Source organism: Amphiprion ocellaris, chromosome 14, assembly GCF_022539595.1.
Source record: "Amphiprion ocellaris isolate individual 3 ecotype Okinawa chromosome 14, ASM2253959v1, whole genome shotgun sequence".
NCBI lineage: Eukaryota > Metazoa > Chordata > Actinopteri > Pomacentridae > Amphiprion > Amphiprion ocellaris.
In genome coordinates this window covers 8,472,771-8,484,732 of record NC_072779.1, presented here as the reverse complement: position 1 = coordinate 8,484,732, position 11,962 = coordinate 8,472,771, and the positions used below count along the sequence as shown (strand labels likewise).

Below are 11,962 nucleotides of genomic sequence, written 5' to 3'. Positions count from 1 at the left end.
CCTCAGGCCTCATGACACTTATTTAAGTTGCTCAAAAAGCCTCTCTTTGGAGCTGCTTCCTCTGCAAGTTACCTCCGGTCCACTGCATCCCTATGCACTGAAGATTTTGAAAGGAACTATTTGCCTCAATGAAACGTCATGCAACCGCAGAAATTGTGTCACTGTTTCGCTGAAGGTTTATTTTCCCTCACTGACCCCTTACTACCAGGCTGGTGAGTCTCACATGAAGAGTTTGTCCAGCTCTTGTGTAACTCGTCTGTGATGACAAGTCGTAGTGGCTTTTTGACTCGAGCTACTAAATGAACCAGCAGACCAAAGCCCAGCTGGCCTGCTGCCAGAGACTCCTCTCGAGGATTACTGATTTGGGACCAGCTGCTCTACTGGAACAAAAAGTGCCACATAAGTCCACTCATGTTCCCATCAGCAGAACCCACCCTGATAAAATGCCTGCAGAAAACTGTAGAATTCATTCAAACTGAAAGGTAACATATTGCCTTTAAGTATAGCTGCAGTAGCGATTAATACATAATTTTGCTGCATGAATCAAGTCCCAATAAAGTTCTTACTGGTTTCTACTGGTGCTTAAGTAAAGGTACAATAGAGAGAGGATGACTATGGGGAGTAACAATTGAATAGTTTTGCAGAAAGGAGAAACAAATTATGCTCTATTAGCTTCCTACAGGGTGCAATACAGAGAAATGGTACAATTTATTTCTGACTAGCTCTAAAATGTGCCATTAGTGGCTTCTGATCTGATGCACCTGTATTTAAGTACTTGTAAGTGTTTATAGGTCTGTGATTCACTCAGTGCATTTACAATGTGTTGCCTATATTTTCTTCATTCAGTTCTAATTGTGAAAAAGCTTTTTTTTTTTAAAAAAAATCTTATTTTGACTGACAGATTTTAATCATAATAAGTAAAATAATGACAGATGAAGAATCCAGCTCATTGGTGTTTAATTAGATCCCCTGTAGTATAATATTTTCTGGGTGTAATATACTAAAGGTAAAAGATGATATAATTCTGGGAAATACTGTTAAATAAAGTAATAGAGTCAAGGCATGTGTATGAACTACAAAATGATGAATATTCTAGTAATCACTGATGTTTTGATGATGGTGTGTGTCTGTGGAGGACACACACACATGTACAGCTGGAAGATCATAAAGTTTAACCTGTAACTTTGGTGTGAAGATACATGCTTTGTAGGTAATAAGATCTACATTTTTCATCCCGGAGGAAATTCTTTTTCCAGAGTACAATAAACAATAAACAATAAACAAAGGTAGTGGAATATACACAATTACACAGAGGTTATTAGTAAAATAGAAACAACAAAGAAGTACAAAATGCATGTGTGAAATACCGCAATATGTCAAGTGTTCCAAGTGTGTAAAGTGTCTAGAAAAAATATGAATTAAAATAAATAAGAAAAATTAAATAAGATAAAACAAGTACAAGATGTAAACTGTAAACTAGTACTATTAACAAGAAAGATTAACAGAAAATGCACTGAAGTAAGAGTAAACAGATGTGTTGCACTTTAACATTGATAATACAGATTATGAGTGTATTAGGAAAGAGTCCAATGACATTGCACATGGAAATGTTTGTTGATTTTGTATCCCTTCTGCAGAAGGGGGAGGAATTATACAGTCTGATATGTGGAGAACTCAAAACATAATGGTGTAAACTTAAAGCAATATAACTTTTAAAAGAGGTGCAACAGAAACATAACAATACATAAAGGTATAATATGCATGAAATCTGTCTCAAAATAATAGGACAAAGGCTGAACATGTCTGGGCATGTTCTCTGTAAAACGTGATAACCTAATACATGTCCTCTGTAAAGTGAGACCTAGGGGTGAAATATGACAAACTGATGTCATGATCTGACCGATAGATTTAGAAAAATATAAAGGTGTCAAAACTGTCCCTCCTATCATACACCCTATAGAGGTGGAAAAGTGACCAACTCTCACAGCATAAAAGACGATGCACAGCTCAGTATCTTTGGTTTTTCTTGGGGTGTTAATCACTGCTAAGGACTACTCCTGGATTTTTTTGTCGACAATAAATCCTGCTGCCTCTGAATGCTGACTTCTCTTGGGGATTTTTTTTGGAAGATCTCTAACATTTGAACAAGGTCAAGTCTTGGACTCTGGCCCTTGATTTGTGACTTAGTTTACACTTTATCCCCCCCTTATGTTTTCTTGTGGCAGCCAGTGTTTCTCCTGTGTTGTGGTGCAAACAATGTGCTTGCAGCCAATTTAGGAAAACCTGACAAACCTTAAACACATCCATCCATTATCTATACACTGCTTAATCCTCATTAGGGACATCCTGCACAGGCCACCAGTCTATCAAAGGGCCACACATAGAGACAAACAGTCACACTCACATTCACACCTATGGGCAATTTAGAGTCACCAATTAACCTCACCATGTTTTTGGACTGTGAGAGGAAGCCAGAGAAAACCCACATATGCAGAGGGAAAACATGCAAACTCAATGCAGAAAGATCCCAAGCCTAGACCGGGACGCAAACCCGGGATCTTCTAGCTGCAAGGCGACGGTGCTAACCACCGAGCCACTGTGCAGCAGGTACACATGTCCAGTTTTTCTCTGTAACCCGCCAGTCATAATAATTCTTCTGCACTAGTGAGGCGGTTTGAGGTCAGCTGCCCACCACTCGATGTCGCTGAGGGACGTTGAACTCATGAGTCACACGCTAACAGCAAAACAGCTGCATGATCACACAGCTGGGGCAGAGCAGACACTTCAGTAATTATTCATAAAAGGAGTGACGTGAAAAGAGAGGTTACTGACGTGATCATAGGGCCAGGAGCCTTCATCACTGCACCGTCTGAGCATTTACACCTCCAAGCTCAGTGACCAAAGGGAGCACTGTGAGTTCAAGTCCAAATTAAACATTAGTCAATCTTCATGATTCACTGAGGAGCAGGCCCAAACCTACGTGATGATACTCTCCAAAAACTTCAGAAAGAAAACCAAGGCATGAGAAATATTGTTAAATGTTGAAATGGGACAAATAATGATACACAATCCATATACTTCATTGTGAGTGACACAAACTTGCCAGGCTTGTTTCCTCTGCCCCCAAAAGTTGACTTCACTTCATATAAAATTATCTCATTAATTATGTTGGTAGTATGTTTACTCATTTTTACTTCAAATTTTACTGTTCATGCATCACAATAAAGACTTAAGATTGTATAAATACTCATTTGCAAGAAAAAATTCAAGCAGTGCACAGACTAGAGGAGATTATGAATACTGAGGGCAAGTTTCCCACCATTTTCTTGGTTTTAACCCACTTTTTCCTGCCCCTCTTTGTTCATTTACATCTGAGACGCTGGATGTCAGTGGTCTCCTCCCCCACCGCTGAGCTGCTCTTCACAGCACTGAAGACATCCGGTCCTGGGACACTAATCAGCAGGGAGCAATCTAATCGTAACTATTCGTAAAGGGGTGGGGAACATGCTAATTGTTATCCTCCCTCATTGTTTTTTCTTTTTCTTTTCCTGCTATGGAATCCAGATTGGGGATGAATTTAAACCTTAGCAGGAGTTGCAGTAGGAGGAGGGATGCAAACCCTCCTGCACCCCATTTAAATCACCGTCGGCCAATAAATCACTACAAGGCCGCTGCTGGTAAGGAGCTGGTGGCTCAAAGCCGGCTGACCTGGCTGTCAGTCAGAGTGATTTGTCCACAGCCACGCCCCGTGTAACTCACACTCTAATCAAACAGCCTTCAATACTCGGCATCGAGCTCCGAGACCGGCTGCTCTTTGCTACGCTGTAAATTGCAGCACTTGCTGAGAAATTTTTGTTAGCATTTCATTCTCTTTTGCTGCATCTCAGTGTCGTTAAGCTGATTTGCCTGCTTAGATTTACAGTAACATTTACCTAATCAGAAATTGGTGATAGAGTTTGAAGCATTACCCATCAGTATGTTTAAGTATGTGCGCTTTTTGGTCCTCAGTGCTGAGGACTAAGTTTTCTTTCAGAGATGTGAATTCCACACTTAAAAATCAATGCATAATGTACTGAAGAATGGTCTAATAGAAGCACTTGTGAAAATTGAGTATTGTCAGAGTGTGAACAGTCTTGCACAGCCAGACCTGTCTTCACAGTGCTGTATCAGCTGGAGAACAGTCTGACTGCACCTCATTATCATTGTGCCATAGCAAATATGGCTTGTTTGTATTTATTTCAACCAATCACGACTGTTTTTAGCAGAGCTTAGCCCAGGATGCAGTGATGGTGCCCCTGCTAAGTAGCGACAGAGGGGTTGTTTTAGGAGAACGCAAGAACTGTCAATAAAATGGCAAACTTGTTTAGCTCATTAGAAGGTGGTTGGTATTAAATTGGGAAGGTTATTTAATTGACATTTTAGTGATATCCAGTCATTTTTAATAAAAAGTTATTGTTTCCATGATAAATAATGATAGAATTTGTAAAGACATGATTATAATTAACATTAAAAAAGTTAGTTGTTTTTTTACTTTTAATAAAAATGTATGCAAGATATATCTCATGGACTTCAAAAGTCCCTCAACTATGTATTGACCTTTGTGATGGAGTTAGGAGCTATGATGTTGAAGTTCCTCAGAAGTATAGAAGTACTAACTTATGTGTGTGTGTTCTCCCTATTTGAAGCCCTCACGTAACCCATGTTGCATAAAGCTGCTTATCGGACAAGACTCATCATGATAAACAACACAAATAACAGCTGGTAAAGTTAGCATGCACACACACACACACACGCACACGCACACGACAACGTCCAAACTATCCTGACTCATCAACAGTCAATATTTGCTGTTGCTCAACTTCAGCCTAACGTGATCGAATAAAATCGCCTGCTTTTCCAAATGATTCATTCTATGGTTTTCTTTTTCATACATATTCACATTCTGTACATCCTACACACTTTTGTCCATTTCATTTTCTGGTCCCTCTTTCTTTCACTTGCACACACAAATTTGAACTCACTCATTCACACACACTCTGCAGCCACACAGGTGTGTAAACAGTGTGTTGCTGTACTTTGGAGTGGTGGATTAGTCTTTTTCCCGGCATCGCTTTGTCAAAATCAAACGGAGAGCTGACAACAGGAAGATGGCCAGAGTTTGTATGCTGGTTTTCGCTGCCGGTTTATGGCTGGAGATGTATGGACTGCTTGCTGAGCTCACAGAGGAAAACACAGGTAAACAACAGCGGCGCAAGGCAGGCAAAGTTCAGAGCTGAAAACTATAGGAAGAGGCTGATGGTCAGGCAGCTGACCGCAGGGATATTTTAAAAGCCCAGTCACTGACCTCAACTCTTAAAGTGGTATTCTAGCTGTTAGAAAATGTGTTTTAATTACTAAACTCTTATCTACTGTAAGTTTGAACATTTGTAGTCACTTCTGCTGTAAAGAAATGTGGATGCAAGTGATTCTAATGAAGTTTTCATACCTGAAAAAGAGTAGTTTCTTCAAAATATGGGTAATTGTGCCTCCTTTAGCAGAGAGTTTAAGCATTAGAAAACATGCAGTGCGTTTAGCCACACTCAGTCTCTTGTATGCCATCTTAGTTTCTTTGAATATACAACATCAAACCTCTTCCAGAGTACACATTAGGATGAACATTTTGGTTAAATCTGACACACATTCCACTGATGTTAATGACTATGTTTTGCCTCTGATAAAGAAAATAATGTAAAGTAATTATTTGGACAATATACTGAGACAGCTGGCAACATATTAGTGCTTTTAAAAGACACGTTTGGCCACAGAACAGTGTGGAAAAGTTTCTTGTACAGAATAACTAGTGGTTATTTGTAAGATTACTTGCACTGTGTGAGGCCATAAGCTTCAGATGATGCTGCCTATCAAGTCGGTGAGATCAGGTTTGCCGAAGCAGATAAAATGTGGACATGAAGCTGCAGAGTACGACCTCAAAAGCAGATTACATCTAAGTTAGGTCAGATGTCCTAATGTCATCTGTTAGAGATTTATGATGACACATCCTGATACCCACAGCAGCGTCAAGTGATCAGCTGAAACATGATTACTGGGGTTCTGATTCAGCCTTGAAAGTAGGAGTTCTTATGTGCATTTAAAATAACTTCCCCTGTCTTTTGTTACCCTTTCAGGAGTGTTTGTGTCCCAGCAGACGGCACACATGGTGCTGCGTCGCCTTCGCAGGTACAACAGTGGCCTCGAAGAAGTTCTTCACAAAGACAACCTGGAGAGGGAGTGTAGAGAGGAAACCTGTTCATTCGAGGAGGCCAGAGAGGTGTTTGAGAATGACGAGAAAACTGTAAGTTACGCACACACACACAGTGTCCATTATCCTGCTTTAATGAAGTGTGTATGATTCCAAAACTCTGAGGTTTGTCCTTAATGTTTCTCTTTCAGATGGAATTCTGGGCCGGCTACGTTGGTACGACAAATGAGAGGGCAGTTCTCACGTTCACTCAGAATTTAAATCACACGATCATCTGTAAACCTGTAGTGTGTGTGTGTGCTTTGTGCTTGTGGGCAGATGGTGACCAGTGCAACCCACAACCCTGTCAGAATGGAGGTCAGTGCCAGGATGGAGTCGGCTCTTACATCTGCTGGTGCAAACCAAACTTCAGTGGGAAGAACTGTGAGATCGGTGAGTGAGAGAGAGGCTTTCTCTGTGGTGACAGAGTGACACAAACCATAACCAAGACGGGGGATGTCAAAAAACTGATTTAAAGTTGGTGTAGATGTAGGTTGTTGGTTTCCCATGTTACACCTCTGATTATTATAAGAGGCAGCCACAGCTGTGGTTCCTCCTGCTGGCTATTGCCTGCATGCCATCCAGCTGCCGGAGGCTGGCTGTTACACAGGATATTCATGGCCCCGTATCCTTGGCCCTGATAAGAAGTCCTGCTCTGGAACAGGCTGTAGTTGTTGTAATGGTTGGGGTAGCCATGTTCATGTGAATTAGGGGGGTAAGAGTCCATCGTACCAGGCCCCAATGCAGCTGCCATGCCAGGGCTTTGTTGTCTGTAATGTTGATGAAAAGCTGACCAGCTGTATTGCTGGTTGTAACTGTAAGGAGGTGGTAGATGCAAAGGTGATCAAGGACAACACACGAAAAAGATGAATTCTGTTTTCTGCTCCTTCTTTTTTCCTTTTTTAGAAGTGAGCAAGCAGTGTTCGGTCGACAACGGTGGGTGTTCCCATTTCTGTGTGATGCAGGTGGACAGAACTGTGTGTAAATGTGCTGCTGGTTATAGACTCGGTGCAGACAAGAGGAGCTGTGAACCAACAGGTAAAATAAAATAGTAAACCCTGCACAGCATTCAGCAAAGTGGTTGTTCAGGTCTTTTCGGTATTATTTTGCATTTCTTGGCATGAAGAACGTCGCAATGACTACATTAAATCACAGGTGCACAAAGCTTCAATTACAAATCTCTTTCATCACCTTTTCAGACTCTATTGACTGGCTGTAGATTCCCAAATTAAATTTTGGTTTTAGTTACTGTACGTATAGTCACAAATCAGAACTTAAAAATAGGGTTATATTTATTTTTCCGTCCTAAAACAAAACACAAGGCATAAAGTTATCCTTCCAAACATACTGCTGATGTTAGTGATGCAGGACATGTACAGAAAAAAAAAATGCTTTCCAAAGTTTATTTGAAACAAACATAAACATTTCAGCAGCTTAAGTGAACGAAATCAAGTGACTGTCTTCTGTTTCTTTTTTAATACAAAACGTATTTTTTTATGTTATCACCCCATTCCTGGAGCTCAGCAGGAAAACATAAAGAGGAATTATGTACTAAAAAGACAAGCTTTTGGAGACATTGTCTTAATTTCTAAATGAACGTTGTCATGTATTTTTGCACTGAAAAAGGACCGTTGATTTCTGTCCCCCATCAGGTACATTGGAGAAGCATTAGGAGCTGGTCTCTGTATGGTCAGCATGAACAGGAGAAATAAAGCAGGCAGAAAAAATAAATCTGACCATTTTTCAGACAGACCTGAAAAAATATGAGCCTCCAGGAATGATTAAAAACAGACACTCAAGCAGCAATACGACAGACAGCTGGACTCCTCGTGTTCCATCTCTTTTCCATCCCACTGGTATCCATTAGAGGCAACCCATACTGGCCCGTGTGCTCTGTGTGTTGCACTTCATAGCTGTCAGGGAAAGTACATAATTAATGATTTCTGCTGACACATTCAACACACCGAGAACCAACTTGAAAACCAGCCTACATGCAAGTGATACTCACACCCCTGCTCACATTTAATGAGATTCAGCTGACCTCAGGTTGCACTGACCTTAATCACAAGAAACGGTCATTATAGCTAAAGCAAACATATTAATCTGCAGCTGCTTAAGAGAAGAGTGACGTAGAAGAGTGAGCCTACCATTTTCCCTATATATCTAAATAAATTAGTCAGTTAGAGACCTGTGGGGTCCATGACAGTGAATTACACATATTAAAATTTCAACCTTTCCTCCTCTAGATTCTTGAAATTCTAAAATATTGATTTTCAAATGTGCTTTGTGAAATGGCAATTATGCATCTTGGCACATGAACAATACTGGACTGTTTTCAGATAATACAGTCCCAGTCTAAGACACAGAACTTGAACATGTCCCTTTTTGTTTTGTCTATATTGTCCCTTAGTGCCCTTCAGCTGTGGTCGTGTCATCTTGCCCTCCAGCTCCGTCACCAGGACCTTCCTAAGCCCCCGATCATCAAACACAACACGCTCCTCTGGAACCAAACACAATTCCAGTGACGCCTTCCCAGATGACGACTATGACGAGGAAATACCACTGTTTTATGATTACCTCGACTCATCTATGAATGATTCAGATGCGTTAAACATCTCTCAGGCCTCTGCAGCTGATGTACATTCAGTGAAGTCGGATTCAGACGCCTCTGTGAGGAAGGCAAGAAGCGTCACTGATTCCCCCACGGAGAAGTCGCAGATGCCGTCCTGGGCTTTCCCCACAACGCCCACCATCATAGCTAAAGACAACCTTGACCAGAGGGTTGTGGGAGGCGATACGGCCATTCCTGGAGAGATACCCTGGCAGGTACTGGATGCAGAATGGAGGGAAACTGATGATAGTGACAGATGGGAAGGGATCAGGTGGTAGAAGTTTTAGGGACATGCTCTTTTTTTTTTGCTTTCACAATAATGTAGAAAAATTGGTTTCTGCACAAGTATTTCACCAGTGCATGTATGTGTCCACAAGCATGAACCCACCAATCTCTCTCTACAATATTTCTAGTCCACTAAGGCAGGAAAGTAGACGAGGAAATGGAGTAAAGAAAGGAACTGAAGAAGACACATGCATTTATCTTTAGTTGACAGAGCTGTTGCAGGAGTCTGACACATACTTACAAAGAAATACTCCAAAAATCTGCAAATGGTCACCAAGATCCTGTTTTTTATTTCATGTTTTAGGTTGCATAGACAGTCTTTTGTCTTTTTAACTTTACAGAATGCTGGAGATTTTAATGTAGAAAGTACACTCTAAAAACAATTCTTTTGGCTCAACTAAAAAAAAATTAACACAACAGTTTGCATCAATCATTTTTGAGTTGTGGTCACTTTTAATGAAATTGACTTCAACCACCAATTTCTAATGAGCTAGGTGAAATAGTTTTCCTCTACAGTAAAAAGGAGTTTTAATTATCATCTACTTAATAATTGATGGCACAAACACACGTTTTTAAGTTGATTACTCATAAAATTAAGTTGTTGCAACTGCTTTTTCTCCAATATTTCAAAGGAATTTTAAGTATTATAAATGTAATTATCATAGTTATGAACACAAGTTTTTAAGTTGACAACTGTTAAAAAATTAAGTTGCTCCAATTAATTTAAAAAAAAAATTTTGTCCTGTTTAATTGCCTATAGGTAAACTGTAAAACTTCAACTTATTAACATTTGTAAGAACTTTAGAGCCTCTGGTGCTGCTTGTGGCCAGCTGAATTATCACTTCAGTCTTGTTTTCCTGCATATATGGGCTTCATCTTAAGACTCATTTAAAGGCCACTCCGCAGGTTTAAATACCAAAATCAGTTTAATACAGAAAATTAATTAAGACAATTACATGCATCTTCTGTAATTCTGCAAAGAACTTTGATCATTCTGAGGAAATCAGCCAAGTTACATCACATGAGAAATCTCAGTGTTCTGCTTGAACACTAGGCTCAATGAAAGATGAGGCCAACTTGCATTAGAAGTGTAAGATTCAGGGTGGAGTGTGGAGCTTGAAGTGCTACCTTGGTTGCTCCATTTTAACCATTCTTTTGTAAAAATGTGTGCAGTAGTAAACTGCTGGATGGAACTCACTTTTACCAGGCAAAGAGGGCACAGTAGAAATAATAAATATCCATACAAGGAGTTTAGACATGAGAGACTGAGAAAATGGGAGCATTCAGATGTGTAAAAAGAGGCAAAAATGTGCAAGAAACAATGGGTTCTGCCACATTGCCTCAGGTAACTGTGTGTTTGTGCTGCCATTTTTGTGTTTATTTAAGTATTTGTGTTCCTGTTTGTGTTTGCAGGTGGCCCTGATGTCTCACTCAGTCATCCTTCAGAGAGCTCAGCCGTTCTGTGGAGGATCTCTGCTCAGTGAATTATGGGTCATCACTGCAGCCCACTGTCTGGTCCAGGCTGATGTGGCTAAAAAAGGTTTCTTCGTCAGAGCCGGTAGGAGAGAAGAAATGCAACCTGCATGCTTTAGTACTAATTCTATTATCTAGATTTCTCAATCAATGTCAGTAAAGTTCTGTATTGAATGCATTTAATGTTTAATAGTTTTTAAACTATTTATTAAGAAGACATTAAACCCATCACACACATTTCCTGGTGCAGAAATTGCATTTTTTCTGTTCATTAGACTGTATTAATATGTAAAACTTAATCTGTTTCCAGGTGAACATGATATAACCGAGCATGAGGGTCCAGAGCGAGACCATGTGGTGGCAGAGCAGCATATGCATCCTTTATATAATTTTAACAAGTCACCATATAACCACGACATTGCACTACTGAAGCTCGCCACCCCAGTGGAACTGTCCAACCAGCGGACTCCCATCTGCCTGGGCCCCAAAGACTTCATTCAGAACCTCCTGAGGGACTCCAGCAACTCCCTGGTGAGCGGCTGGGGACGACTGAAGTTCTTGGGCCTCGAGGCCACCAAGCTCCAGAAGCTGGGGGTCCCTTACGTGGACCGGACCTTGTGCAAGCAGAGCAGCCGGGACCACGTCACACGCTTTATGTTCTGTGCGGGCTTTGCAGACGAGCAGAAGGATTCGTGCCAGGGGGACAGCGGAGGGCCTCACGCCACCAATTACAAAGGCACTTGGTTCCTGACGGGCATTGTCAGCTGGGGGGAGGAGTGTGCCAAGGACGGGAAGTACGGCATCTACACCCGGATGTCACGGTACTACTCATGGATCAGTCAGAAAACAGGCATCCAAATAACCAACTGACACATGGAGCTGTCAACAGAACATACAGTAACAGCTGAGCTTAGCCACTGAAGAAGGGAGAATATTTTCTAAACCGAATCAAGTGAGAAAATGCACATTTTTACTTCCATTTCTGCAATAAAATGCATTCAAAATAACTTAGTATTGGCATGTCTCTGATGGAATCTGACAAACATTACATCTAATGTATCCGATGATGCACTCTTTGCAACCATGTAGCAACCCTCCTGTTCTGCTCCTTGTGTAATTTCCCCTTTCAGTAAGAAAATATTGTAAAAAGATTTCATCCAGTCAAATTTGCAGGGCATTGTTAAGTTCCATGATTTCACAGCTGTAAGTTTCTATCTTTCTCACGACAGACGTTTTAATTTGTAAAATAAACAAATCAATAAGTTGTGGCACAGCCCTGAAGCTACTACAACGAAATAGTGTGCAATTTAATTACA

General features: G+C 40.6%; 1 protein-coding gene across 1 annotated transcript; it reads left to right on the top strand.

Annotated features, from left to right (window-relative positions):
- Nucleotides 1-4,917: 4,917 nt before the first annotated feature.
- On the top strand, nucleotides 4,918-11,653 carry f9b (coagulation factor IXb). Its single transcript, XM_023268528.3, has 8 exons — nucleotides 4,918-5,235; nucleotides 6,165-6,331; nucleotides 6,430-6,454; nucleotides 6,557-6,670; nucleotides 7,184-7,315; nucleotides 8,688-9,103; nucleotides 10,587-10,731; nucleotides 10,957-11,653. The coding sequence occupies exons 1-8, from the start codon at nucleotides 5,148-5,150 to the stop codon at nucleotides 11,514-11,516; spliced, it is 1,647 nt and encodes a 548-aa protein (XP_023124296.1). The 5' UTR covers nucleotides 4,918-5,147; the 3' UTR covers nucleotides 11,517-11,653.
- The last annotated feature ends 309 nt before the right edge of the window (nucleotides 11,654-11,962 follow it).